General features: G+C 49.7%; 1 protein-coding gene across 2 annotated transcripts in view; it reads right to left on the reverse strand.

Annotated features, from left to right (window-relative positions):
* Positions 1 to 14,614, reverse strand: part of PNPLA7 (patatin like phospholipase domain containing 7) — a 132,212-nt gene that overhangs the window by 62,834 nt on the left and 54,764 nt on the right. For both annotated transcript variants that reach the window (XM_050980884.1, XM_018917841.3), the window contains exons 20-21: positions 12,729 to 12,842; positions 15 to 75 (exon numbers count right to left, since the gene is read on the reverse strand). In XM_050980884.1, the coding sequence (XP_050836841.1) occupies positions 15 to 75; positions 12,729 to 12,842 (175 nt within the window). The remainder of the gene's footprint in view (positions 1 to 14; positions 76 to 12,728; positions 12,843 to 14,614) is intronic.

The following is a 14,614-nucleotide window of genomic DNA, read 5'->3' on the forward strand; positions in this document are numbered from 1 at the left end:
GGAATGAGTCTCACCTCCCTGCTGCAGACTGCCAAGGATCTTCTCGCCCAGCAAGTGAATAAGTCTGGTCACAACCTGGAAGAGAAAGGGAAAAAAAAAAGAAACATTCAGGCAGAATGTACTGAAAGTAGAGCATCCACACGGAGACTTCCAAACTTTTTTAAGATGTTCCCTCAAGTTGAACCACACAGAGTCAAGGGTTTGCAGCTGCAGCTTCTTTCCTGGCTGTAATGTGTGGTGATTGGTCATTTGTCCTGGTTTCTCTTATCTTGTTTTACTTTAATTTGGAAAAACAAGAAAACAAAGCAACCCCAGAACAGGCAGGATTTAACTTGCTTTGGGAAAAAAAAAAAGATTAATTGGGCAAACATGTCAAATTGCATTTCCAGCTCTCCTTATTTCTCTCTGCAGTGCACCTGCCCCTCTAAATGCTCCCACTGCTCAGTGGGTGCTGCACCTTCTGTAGGTGCTAAAGGCTCAAAAAGGTCCAAGACCCTTCCCCAGTCCTGGTGAATGGTTTACAGCAGCCAATTTAAAATATTTGGGGAAAAAAAAGGGGAAAAAATACACCCCCTAAACACCTACAGAATCAAAACAAACTACCTAAGAAATTGTCTTCCCCCTCAAACCATGTTTGCCTGGTAATTCATGTTTGAAGACACAGATGTGCTCCCAGCTGTTTTTCCAGCAGGACTCACATAAATATAAACTAATATTCCAATAGCCAAATGTATCTCCAAACTGACAAGCCTCTCTCCAACATGACCAATCAATAATTCCTGAGTAGTGGGATAGGAAAAGACTAATCCGTGCAATATTAAGAAGTGACAGACATGGAAAATGCAGCATTGATTCTGAATGCTCTACACAGATTTTACCAAATAAGGAAAAGAGTTATTTAAATGCATTAAGGATTAATAGAACAATCATTAAATATCCTCTCCCAGACAAATAACTCTAGGTCAAAATAGCTCAGGAGGACATGAAAAAACCCCAAAACAACTGCCACAACAAAAGTTCTGCAAGGTCAACAGGCAAAACAAGCAGCAGCCCTGTTACCTGGGATCCTGGATAAACACACCCTGTTCCCACAGAAACAGTCACTTTGGGATGCAGCTTTCACATCAAGGGCCAGGTAGACATCAAGACAAGTCAGGATGCCCACCTGAGTCATTTATACATCCTGCCTAAAAAACAAAATCTAATGCAGCAAATTCCCCTGCACTGTGAAATGCTGTGTATAAAGCACTGATGTGTTTTAAGTCCTCATTGGGAAAAGGGGAAAGAGCTAACAGAGGCTTCCAGCACAAGGGTGACTTACAGTGGAGCAGAGAAAAAGAGTTACCAAGGTTATTTCAGGGATTTCACGGCATGGCTTGAGTGAAAAAAACCCCTTACAGCCCACCCACTTCAACCCCTGCAGGGAGAAGGGACACCTTCCACTGTCCCAGGCTGCTCCGAGCCCTGTCCTGCCTGGCCTTGGACACTTCCAGGGATCCAGGGGCAGCCACAGCTGCTCTGGGCCAGTTCTGCCCCATAGCCATGACTGCAAGTTGGTGAAGATGCTACATCAACATCTTCTCAGTGACCAGGACAAAGCCCATGGCAGTGCCTCTTCCTTGCCCCAGGAGCAGGCACAGTGCCCATGCCCACTGCCACCCATGTGGGGAGGACAGCAGGAAAGCTCCCAGCCTCCTGCCTTGTCCTGGAATCTCAGGCAGGATCTAAAATGCTTCCCTTTGTCCACAATACAACAGAATCTGATGATCACCCAACCACACAACTCAACACCACCAAGCTCCAAGGCTCTGAGACTCCCCAAAGGCTACAGAAAACTAACCCAGCCATGGGGAGAATTCAGGGAAACAGGAAATTCTTCACAAAAATAGACACCGGTGGCCCTTGCTAAAGGAAATAATCGGTCCCCAGAGCACATTTGCTATACCCAGCTCACAAGCTTCACCTAAACATGCAGCAGCACAGCAGGACTTTCCTTCAGCAGTTTTGGGAGGTGCCATGAACATCTTACACTTCTGAAGCACTTAAGCATCAGAATTTTAATTACTTACTAAAACCATCTCCTGTATTTATAACTTTTTCTGCTTTACAGGCAGCTAAGGAGAGCTCCAGCTAAGTTACAAAATATGTCCAAGGTTAATGATGGAACTAAGAATAGAACCTATTGGTCCCATTTTCCAGTTGGCCGCTCCTATTACTGGGAAATATTATTTGTCTTGTTTGCTGGAGCAAACCTTACAGCCTTGGTATGTATAGATAGGGAAAATTATTTCCCTGGTGACTTTGTACAACAAGCAAAGCTGCTCCCCAGAACGGGATGAGTCACTCTGTCGCAGTCATGGCAACGTCCAAGGAACATCAATTTGGGATCCGAGCTCAGAACTGAAATTTCCACAGAGTTTTATATTACATACACCAGATATCCTCTCACAAAAAGGCAATGTTTTCCTCTAAAAGGGACTCATCCATCCTCTGAGGAAGAAGTCAATACAAATCACATCCCTCCATCGACAGCAGACCTGACCTGATCGACCTGCAGCCTTCAGTGTGCAGGGCAGCAGGAGCAGCTCTCCCCAAATTCAGGGCAGCTGGGGAGAACTGAAAAGCAGCAGGAAAAATTCATCCTTCAGGTTTCCAAGCCCCTTTATTCTCACTCCCACGCAGCAGCAGGACACGGGAAGGAGCAGCACAGCTCAATGCAGCCCAAGAGACAACAAGGAAGCCAAGGGATCTGGGAGAGGACAGGGATGGCTTGGGCAGGGAACAAGCAGGAATTAGCCCTTGGGCTAGGAGCAGGACGACAAAGATTGAAGGGAAACAATTACTCCAAGTAATTGTCTGGAGGAGACGGAGGAAAAGGGCAGGTATAGGGTGGGTACCTCAGAGCAGAATCTGGGCTGTGACTCAGCAGCCCCTTATCCCTCCTGTTCAGCTGCACTTTGTAGGAAATTCAAGGTGAGGCTGAGTCTCTTCTCCCAGGTAAAAAGTGACAGGACATGAGGGAACAGCCTCAAGCTGTGCCAGGAAAGTTTAGTTGGAAATTAGGAAAGCCTTCACTGCAAGGGAGGTCAAGCACTGGCACAGGTTGCCCAGGACAGTGGTGGAGTCACCGTCCCTGGAAGTGTGGATGTGGCATGTGGGGACATGGTTAGAGGGGGTCAAGGTGGCACTGGGGAAATGGCTGGACTTGATGATCTTGGGGGACTTTTCCAACCTTAACAATTCAAGGAAAGCTCTGGGAATTGGCAGAGGGGTAGGCCAGGAACTGGAGTGACCTGGAGAACACAGCGAGTTTCCCTCCTCTGGGGGTGCAGCCCCCAGCACTGCCCTGCACGCCTGAGCCAGGGACAGCCTGGGCACTGTTTCTCCCAGAGCCTTCTGCCCCCTTCCCCATGGGAACAGCAGCCTCTCTCAACCACAGTGCCAGAAGAGCCCAGAACACTTCCCAGACATCTGCACAAGTGGAATCATCTCATTTCCACCATCACCCAGGGCTAGACAGCCTTCCTGGTCGGAAGCGTCTGCTGTGCTCACCCTAAGGCACATCCTGGATTTTACAGCCTCTTCAGAACCCAGCCCTGCAAACACCCCTCCTGCTGGCACAGGATCAGGCAGCTTCAATTTAAGGCTTGAAGAAAAATCTGCAAGAAGGCAGCGAGTCAGAGCCCAGACTGATCAAACACCACCAGCAGGTTCCTAAATGAGGTGAGGATCGTTAATTGCCTGTAGTAAAGCAAATGCAGCTTTTGGACCCCTCGTGCTGGGGATGGAGCTGAGCTCGGTTTAGTTAGTGAGGAAGGGGAATGAATCCTTCCTCATGATTAGGAACAGCAGTGAATTAGCAATGAGTGCAGCCAGCTCAGTTAATCACAGTTAATCACAGTTAATCACAGTTAATCACAGTAACGAGCAGCGGAGCTGTGGATTGGACATTTGGCTGCCAGGACAGGTCTGCTCAGAGCTCCCCAAACTGCCAGGGAACACAGCTTCTCACCCCCTGCTCCCTGCCCAGGCTGGGAGGTGACTCAGGAAGGTCACAGAGCACCTAAAGAGGCACTACAGGGGCTCATGGACTGAGTCTGGAGCCATAGGGTCTGCCCAGGTCAGGGAGGTGACTGAGTTCACCATCAAAAATATCCCCAAAGCACAGAAAACCCCACTCTCCTGAGCTTATGCAAGAGTTTTCAGGCCGGAAGGACAAAATCTGACCCTACAGGTCTAAAAAACTGAGTAAATCTCCATTTCAAAAGCTCCTTGGGGCTCCAGGTGCATCAGTGCCACTCTCCAAAAGCCCCAAACTCCTCCAGCTCCCGCAGACACCACTGCAGCTCTCACCTCATCACCCTGGCCCAGAGCAGGATGATGTTCAGGTGAGACACTTTCCAAGGAAAATGACCATTTCTCCTCCTCCTGCCACCCACTCCCATTTTCAGATGAACTCCCAAGACATTTTTGTGCAGGGCAAAACAGGAAAGAGTTTGTTTCTCAAATGGTGTTGGAGAGCACTTCGCCCAGCACAATTCCACCTCTCCCACCCAGCTCACCATGCACCACCTCACCTACCCAAAAACATCTCACCTTCCTGGCCGTTTCTGGATCAACTCCATCCCAGTGAGACCCACTCAGGCTCCCCCAAACATCTCTTGTCTACTGTGACAGTCTGTTCTTCCACCTGCTACAGTGGAGCTTCTGGGAAACCATTAATTTTCCCTGTGCTTAATTAATGTTCAATTACTCCACAGACCTGCAGCCTCTGCATTTGTGGCAGGGCAAGGCCCAACACCACATCCCAAGGGGCTGCATTTCCTTTCTTTAGGATGATTAATTCCTGTTTCAAAAGCAGGATGTGGCCAGGCAGGATCTCAGCTCTGCTCTTGCTGGTGGAGCACAGAGCTGAGTGCTCCATCCATCCTGGGGCTGAGGTGTTATCAGAGCACCACTTGCTCCATAGCCACTGGAATTCCCACACCAAGAGGTTACAGTCACTTTGCAGTGCTGTATTTCCTGTAATCCCTTTAAATATTTCAAACTACCCCTGCTAATCCTCCAAGTCTGTGTTCTGGTTAAAGCTTTTGTTCCTATTCAACTGTGAAACTCAAGAGTTCATTTACAAAAAGCTCTTTTGGAAGTGATTTTCATGAGAATGCAGTTGGAAAATATTTTCCTGTGGACATTTATTTCAATCTGTGAATACTATGGGATGTGAATACTATGGGATGGCCTGGTAAATTGAATTATCTGCTGATAGACAACAACTAATCCAAACAAAGCTTCCTCCATCATAGGTAACTCTTGATTTAGAGAAAACTATACAAGAAGGGGGCCTACAAGAAAGGTGGAGAAATACTATTTATAAGGGCCTGGAGGGCCAGGACACAGGGAATGGCTGCCAGAGGGCAGGGCTGGATGGGATAGTGGGAAATCTTTCCCTGGCAGGGTGGGCAGGCCCTGGCACAGTGTGCCCAGAGCATCTGTGGCTGCCCCTGAATCCCTGGCAGTGCCCAAGGCCAGGCTGGACAGGACTGGAGCTGGCTGGGACAGTGGGAGGTGTCCCTGCCATGGCAGAGGTGGCACTGGATGGGCTTTAAGGTCCCCTCCAACCCAAACATTCTGGGATTCTAAATCAGGAGGAAATTTCACAAAATCAACACCAATATCCAAATTCACAGCCACAAATAACTGATGAAGGGTCCTGTGTTTTACAAATCCCTTTTAGTTACAACAGAAGAAATACACAAAACTGTATGTAAGAAGAAAACATACAAACCCCAAACTATTCATCACCTCAGCCCTACCCGGCCCCAGGGTTCAGCTTTCACTGTCTGGGATTTTAAATCAAAGCTCCTGTGCACAGAAGCCAAGGGCCAGGCTCAGGAAGCCTCCCCAGCCCTGGCAGGTTCCTCTCATTGTCTCCTGCAGGTGCCTGGGCCAGGACAGCAGCCTTGGCTGAAGGAATGAACCTGCCATGGCTGTGTCAGCCCTGCACAGCCAAGGGATGTGTGCAGCCCTACAAACTGAATGGGGTTTTCCTCTTTGGATCCTACACCACCATCCAGACCCAACAGACCCGGATGCTGCAGGGAACAGGAGCCTTGGAGGGGAGCTGTGGACTCTCCAGTGCCTTTCAAGTCTAACAATAAGATGCTTCCTAGTTCAGCTTTTGAAACTTCAGTCACCTAACAGGCACCCCCAAACTGCAATCACAGAATACTCTGAGAATATCCTGAGCTGGAGAGACCCACCAGGATCATCAAATCCAACTCCTGGCCCTGCCCAGACGACCCACCAACCCCACCCTGGCATCCCTGGCAGCGCTGTCCAAAGGCTCCTGGAGCTCTGGCAGCCTCGGGGCCGTGCCCATTCCCTGGGGAGCCTGGGCAGTGCCAGCACCCTCTGGGGGAAGAACCTTTTCCTCATTTTAATCTAAACCTCCCCTGACACAGGTCACCAGAGAGAAATTAAATATGTTAAATAGGAATCCATTAGTGCTTCCACAGCAGGGTACTGCAGAGCTTCACATCCAGGTGTGATTTAGTTAAAAAGGGTAAAAAACCTGTAAAAGGGTTTTGTGCCACACAGAGACTCTATGGATGAGCTGCTATGAAAAATAGGCCTGCCAAGGGTTTGCTGCTCTACAAATAAGAACAATTGCAGTCAAATAGTGCAAACAGCCATTTTTACCTACACAAATCCACAGAACAGCTTCTGGGAAGCTCTTTCCAGGAGCTGAGATTATCCTTGATCAGCTTTCTTAAGGGCCTTTTTTAAGGGACAAGGGAGGAGTAGAGGTAAATTAGATCCTCAGCTTGAATAAAACCAGGGTGTTATTGAAGTTTCACATGGCCCCAGATCAGATAAACACTGGTTTGTCCTGGACTCAGGGAGCTTAGCAAGGGGTCTCTGACTGAAACTCTGACGTTTGATCAGCCTGTGACAAAGCAAATCCTCAACGCTCCCTCACAACAATTCCTGGCACCTTTTCAAGTGCTGCTGAAGCCCACAGAGGAACTGAAGCTGCAATCCTGGGGCTGTTTGAGCTTCTAATGCTTGGGATCAATTGTGTCTTGAAGAAAAAAGTCATTCTGGCACCAGTGCTGATTAAATACCCCCTCCTGCCAGCCTCGCTCAGTGACCATGGTGTTCCCACTGAATTCCTTCTCTCCTTTTCACATCCACTCCTCTTACAATCAAGGAACACTTACTGGAATGGACCAGGACAACAAATACAGAAAAATCCAGAAGCACAGCCTCTCCTGACCTACTCCCCGGTGCCACATCTAGCCTAAGCCATGACACACAACCTGCCCAGTTCTTGTGGGCAGCACTTGGAAAAGAGGGCACATTTCAGAGCTCACTTGGTAAGGCAGATAACCCTGGGGAAAGCTCCAGCCACTTCAGAGAGGCTCTGCCTCAAATACTCCTATGAAGATAGCAGAACTCCACTTGGAGATGGATGACAGGTTCTGAATATATTTAAAGCCCAAGGGCAGACTCAGAGAATTAAAAGATGCAGAAAAACTCTTTCTGTTTCTCAGCATGCATTTCCAGCACGCCAAAGGTTGTCTCACAGTTCAGCCCCCACAGCTCCCAAGCAGATTCTCAGCAACCAGCAGGTCTAAATTCCAAGTTAGAATTCTAAAAACTAACTCAGCTCAAAAGAGTCAAAGCTAATCTAGGAAATATGATCCCAGCTCTGCAGCAGTGCTGGAACATCTCTGTGATCTGCTCACAGATTTTTGTGCTCTCGCTGCTGCCTCAATGCTGCTTTGTGGTGCCAGGAATCGTGAGCTGGTTCCCTGTCCTACTTTCCAGAACTGAAGGCAGGGATGAAAATAGAAAGAATCAATTCCTCTCCACTCCTGTAAGGCTGGAGAGCTTCGAATGGCACCAGAAATGAGCACAGGCTGTCAGGGAGCAAATGCCCTGGCTGGCAGAGAACCCTGAGGGCTGTGCTGGAGAGCTGGGGGCACCAGGCTGCACAAAAGCATTGAGTTTGGCACCATGGAGCACTTTCCATTGGGAATGTCTAGGATGCCATATTCAGAGTGAGTCAAGGTTGAGATGCTTTCCTGAGAAGCCACACTATGTAAGCTTGACTTCTGCAGACTGAGCAGGATCTAGAAATCAGCATCTGTTGTTTCTGGGCACATAATCTGGGTTTTGGTTGTTATTTATAACTGAGGTCAGGCTCCCCACATTCACCTGTCTGTTTCAGCCCTCAGATAACCCGAGCTATGGTGGGTCACTTGGAAGATCCCAGCAGATCAGCTCCTGCCTCTCCCAGGACCAAAGCAGCTCTCCAGGAGACAAAACAGAAGGCAGTCAACATAGATGTCCCCCAAGGATCAGCCATTCCACTTCTCCAGATTGTACATCTCAGCTCAAGGAACTGGAATGACTGCCTGGACTAACAGAGCACGATTTCCCTCATTTCCCACAGTTCTCACTGGCAAGCACCACCCACGTCCTACAATTTTCTTACGCACCAGGTAATGTTTTCTTACAATGCATTCCAGAGTTGGAACCCTTCCTGGATCACCTACAAACACAGCATGGCTGGGAAAGAGTCTGCAGGATGGAGTCCTCCCACTGATTTCTAAAATAAAGGGGTTTTCAGCCCTCATAGGAACTGTCTGGAGCCTCCTTATGAGGGGGCAGCTCCAATCTTTGCTCCTTATGACAGGGACAGGATCTGAGGGAATGGCTAGGGCTGGGCCAGGGCAGCTCAGGCTGGAGCTCAGGGCAAGGTTCTTCCCCCAGAGGGTGCTGGCACTGCCCAGGCTCCCCAGGGAATGGGCACGGCCCCGAGGCTGCCAGAGCTCCAGGAGCCTTTGGACAGCGCTGCCAGGGATGCCCAGGGTGGGGTTGGTGGGTGGTCTGGGCAGGGCCAGGAGTTGGATTTGATGATCCTGGTGGGTCTCTCCAGCTCAGGATATTCTGTGCACACACACACACACACACCATTCAGGCTCTGCAGAAGTTGCCAAGAGGCACACCAAAAAAATCCAGTTCTCCCTCGAACTAAGACAGGATTTCACCTGACTTGGGGACCAGCACCTCTCTCTGATCATTGCTCACCAAGTGAGACTCATGCCAACTCACCCTCAGCAGGCAGTGCAGGAGCATGGAGCTGATAGAGGCAGAGCTGCCTCCTGCCCTGTGTTTTTCTGCTTTGCAGAGGGAAGTCCTCCACCACTGCTGAATCACCAGCCAGCTCTTGCTACCCAGTCAATTATTTCAGAGCTATTGCACCTGCTATCCCTTCATTACTTTATTACTTCTGCTTGAATGGGGAAAACAACATCATAAACCCTGTGTATAAATCACTCTCCTAGAATAACAGCCAAGGAAATAGGACAGAGAGAATTCATTTGGTCCATCCCTCTGCTCAGCACTAAGCAAAACTCCACTGATCATTTTAGAAGAGGTTATAAAAACAAGTAACAATCTTTTAGTCTTTCTGGAGAGTAGAATGAGCTTTTTCTCACTGCAACTGCTGCCATTTCAGTTCAGTCCCAGTTGCTCTGTTCCAGTATGGTGAGCAGCATCTGCCCTTTCCAGAAAAAGACAACTACATACATCTGAAAATAGCTACCATGTCTTCCCTTAACCTTCTATGGGCTTTTTGTCTTTATAGGTCAGTATTTCTAACCAGCACTCAGCTGCCTCCTTGTCCTCCAGACTCTCTTCCTTTGGTCTGTCTCTGCCTTCAGATGTGCTGCCAAAGGCTGGTGCTGAAGCTTTTCCAGCATCAAGGAGAATATGAGAATTCCTTCACTCCAAAAAGCATTCTGCTAGCATAGTTTAGGGCTTTTTTGCAACTGTGTGACACTGTCCAGGCATGGGCAGCTTTTGATCCTCTAATGCCTGGATTCTTTTTCTAATAAAGTGAACCAGCCCCTGTTCTCTGCACAACATTTATCAGTTTCCAGCTCAAGCACTTCTCTCCAGTAAAATCCTTTAAAGTTTATTTGGCTCTTCTAGCTGTCTCCCAATTTTCTACCCTGTAGTTTTGCTCCATCACTTCTGTCCTTCCTCTCTTACCTGCACCCAAAGCAGCGTGGGCAGCAGGGCAGGGGAGATTGTGCCCCTGTGCCCAGGTGAGAGCCCACCTGCAGAGCTGCCCCAGGCCTGGCCCAGCCCAGGGAGGAGCTGGAGCTGCTGCAGAGATCCAGAGGAGGCACCAGGGGGATCAGAGGGATGGAGCAGCTCTGCTGGGAGGAGAGGCTGGCACAGCTGGGATTGCTCACCTGGAGAGGAGAAGCTTTGGGGACACCCCAGTGTGGCCTTGCAGGGCCTGGAGGGGCTCCAGGAGAGCTGGAGAGGGACTGGGGACAAGGGATGGAGGGACAGGACACAGGGAATGGCTCCCACTGCCAGAGGGCAGGGCTGGATGGGAGATTGGGAATTAAGAATTGTTCCCTGGCAGGGTGGGCAGACCCTGGCACAGGGTGCCCAGAGCAGCTGGGGCTGCCCCTGGATCCCAGGCAGTGCCCAAGGCCAGGCTGGACAGGGCTGGGAGCAGCCTGGGACAGTGGGAAGTGTCCCTGCCAGGGCAGGGGTGGCACTGGATGGGCTTTAAAGTTCCTTCCAACCCAAAGCATTTCCTGATGGACTTAACAGACAAAAAACATGAACACACAAGGACTCTGAAATCATATTAAAATATTTTACCTTAAGTTTTTAAGACAGTCTTAAGGCATTAACTGCATAAATAACCTACAGAAAGTCAGTCTTATGTTACTCTTTCTATTTCTAGTAGGGTTCTAAAACAATCCCATAGAAAAAAAAAATGCAAGTTCTCACATCTCATACCAGTTTAACATCTACTTAGAATTGTGAGACCTCAAACAGCAGCACGAATGTATCTTTCTAACAACCTGTGTTGCAACACATTTCCGTAAAATATCTATTTTAGCATTTTGTTTCATTGCAACTAATTAGCCAGACTATAGGCAAGTGTAGAGAAAACTGATTCCATACTGAAAAAGGTCAGGAATTTGAGGCTGATGGGCTTTACTCTTTATACATGGGAAGACATTTGAATTCTATTACAAATAAATGTTTTGAATTGTGCTATAAATGTAACACTCAAGCTCAATTTTAACTGCAAAGCAAAGAGATTCACAGCTCCACAGAGATCACTGTTCAGGGGAAAACAGCTCTGCCAGCTGGCAGAAAGGGAAGAGAGACACTGAAATAAATTCCTGCCCCAGATAAAGAGGCAGAATTAGAACCCAGCCTTAGTGCAGAGCAGTGCTCAGTGTTTAGGCCAGCCTGGATGGGCTTGGAGCAAGCAGGTCTGGGGGAAGGTTCCCTGCCCATGGCAGGGCTGGGAAGGATAAATTCTAAGGTCCCTTCCAACCCAAACCAGTCTGAGACACTGGAAATTTACAGTCTGTATGTTTGGCAGTTACATTTCAAATCACCCACCACACAAACAGAAAGGTGGGCTTGAGTCCTCCCTGGGTCATTCCCTCCCCCCTGGATCAGTCACAAGGACAGGGATGGTTGACAGCAGCTCCAGAGTGGATGCCACATGTTTGGCATGTCCCCAGTTTGTGGGGAGCTCTGTACTGAGCTCCCAGTTCATGAACCTGGGCAGGGAATCACATTAAATAGAGAGGAATAAACTCACAGGTCTGTTCAAGTGAGCTCCAGGGACCAAAAGTGCCTTAATAATCCCCAACAGAAGTCCAGAAACACTTCAGCAAAAATAATCCTTACAGGGAAACCAGAAAGATTATTTTTCACTGACATAACTTCTGAACACTTATTGCCATAATTAAATTCTCCTGGCAATAACACAGATAAAACTCCACCATTTTGGTACTATGAAAATGCCTGAATTGAGGCTTTATATTGTACAGTTTTTTTAAAAAGTTATTATAAGTGCTAGGAAAACAAGAGAATACAAGTATTTAAATCAGGTTTATGATTTTTGCAGGATTTTTTAAAAGAACTCTGATTTTAAAAAAAGCCTAGGTCTTCAAGACAGCAAAATGACAAATCAGAAATAATGTGAAGTAACAGCATTAAAGAATTGCCTGTAAGGCCAATGCAATGATTTAGTGCTTAGTATAATGTCCCTGATGCACTTAGGGACAAAAGAATTAAATTTCAAGTCCGTCAGTCTCCAAATTTGCAGGAGAGAGATATAATGTCAAGTGAATTAAAGAAGATGGATGAGCTGATGGATTCAAAGGGAGCAATCAGAGTCTTCAGGACGCAGACAGATTTGGCAGCTGCAGAATGAGGACTGAAAACCTAAAATGGCAGGAAGAGGGAACCCACCTCCCAAATATCAAAACTGTGGAAATAAAGGTACAGAGAGCCAAGGGTGGACTGATCCCCAGGAGGAGGAGGAGGAATGAATAACATTTTTAAAGGGATTTTAGAAGCCAAACTTCCATTTCCCATCAGTAGCACTAAGTGATTTCCACTTTGCTAACTTCCTGCATTTAAGCAGAACTCCTCCCAGATACACAAAGCAGCCCTGCAATAAAAACCTGCTACAGCTGCTGAGGGGACAGAGCAAGGAAAGCTGCTGGAAGTCTGGGATGGATCCGCTCAGGCAGACAAGGAGCATGCGATGGTTGCTCAGGATTCATCAATCACTCAGAAAACCCAGAGGATGTGGTGCTAACAGGCAGCCTGAACCTCCCAGATGCCCTTTGAGAGAGACAGGAAAATGCTTTTAATTCCCTTACCTGGGGGAATTTGCGTTTGATGGAGATCAGGGCCCCCTCCGGGAGCTTGGCCAGCTCCGAGTCCCGCACCGCGTGCACCGTGGTGGCTCTGGGCTGGTGGGTCAGGGCCTCCACCTGCAACACAGGGACAGCTTCAGAGACAGAGCACAGGGACAGCTTCAGGGACAGAGCACAGGGACAGAGCACCAGGGACAGAGCACAGGGATAGAGCACCAGGGACAGAGCACCAGGGACAGAGCACCAGGGACAGAGCACAGGGACAGAGCACAGGGACAGAGCACCAGGGACAGCTTCAGGGACAGAGCACAGGGACAGAGCACCAGGGACAGAGCACCAGGGACAGAGCACAGGGACAGAGCACAGGGACAGAGCACCAGGGACAGAGCACCAGGGACAGAGCATCAGGGACAGAGCACAGGGACAGAGCACAGGGACAGCTTCAGGGACAGAGCACAGGGACAGAGCCCAGGGACAGAGCACAGGGACAGAGCCCAGGGACAGAGCACAGGGACAGAGCACAGGGACAGAGCCCAGGGACAGAGCCCAGGGACAGAGCACAGGGACAGAGCACAGGGACAGAGCACCAGGGACAGAGCACCAGGGACAGAGCACAGGGACAGAGCATCAGGGACAGAGCATCAGGGACAGAGCACAGGGACAGTTTCAGGGACAGTTTCAGGGACAGAGCACAGGGACAGAGCATCAGGGACAGAGCACCAGGGACAGAGCATCAGGGACAGAGCACAGGGACAGCTTCAGGGACAGAGCACAGGGACAGAGCATCAGGGACAGAGCACAGGGACAGAGCACAGGGACAGAGCATCAGGGACAGCTTCAGGGACAGAGCACGGGACAGAGCCCAGGGACAGAGCATCAGGGACAGCTTCAGGGATAGAGCACAGGGACAGAGCACCAGGGACAGAGCACCAGGGACAGAGCACCAGGGACAGAGCACCAGGGACAGTTTCAGGGACAGTTTCAGGGACAGAGCATCAGGGACAGAGCACAGGGACAGAGCACCAGGGACAGAGCACCAGGGACAGAGCACCAGGGACAGAGCACAGGGACAGAGCACAGGGACAGAGCATCAGGGACAGCTTCAGGGACAGAGCACAGGGACAGAGCACAGGGACAGAGCATCAGGGACAGAGCACAGGGACAGCTTCAGGGACAGAGCACAGGGATAGAGCACTAGGGACAGAGCACAGGGACAGCTTCAGGGACAGTTTCAGGGACAGCTTCAGGGACAGAGCACAGGGATAGAGCACCAGGGACAGAGCACAGGGACAGAGCACAGGGACAGAGCATCAGGGACAGAGCACAGGGACAGAGCACAGGGACAGAGCACAGGGACAGCTTCAGGGACAGAGCACAGGGACAGAGCACAGGGACAGAGCATCAGGGACAGAGCACCAGGGACAGAGCACCAGGGACAGAGCACTAGGGACAGAGCACAGGGACAGCTTCAGGGACAGAGCACAGGGACAGAGCACTAGGGACAGAGCACAGGGACAGCTTCAGGGACAGAGCACAGGGACAGAGAGAGCACCAGGGACAGTTCCCAGCCTGTACCCAACACCAAACAGCAGCACCAAGGGGTTGAACCCTTCCCAAGGACCTGTGCTGCTCCCACACACCTGGAGCAGAGCCCTGCCTGTCCCAGAGGTGTCACCCAAGGCACCACAGCTGCCACAACCATTTCTGCAGCCCAAATCCCTCTGCCATGGGGCAGCTGCAGTTTCTGACAGAAACAGAACCCACAGCCCCAGGGAGTCCCCAGAGGGAAAGTTTTGTCTGAGCTGCTTTCAACAGCTGCCAGAACAACCCCCAGAGTGAGCTCAGCACCACAGCAGTCCTGAGAGCTTTCTACCCCTCAGTGCCAATGG

This window comes from Serinus canaria, chromosome 17, assembly GCF_022539315.1.
Source record: "Serinus canaria isolate serCan28SL12 chromosome 17, serCan2020, whole genome shotgun sequence".
In the NCBI taxonomy this organism is placed as follows: Eukaryota; Metazoa; Chordata; class Aves; order Passeriformes; family Fringillidae; genus Serinus; species Serinus canaria.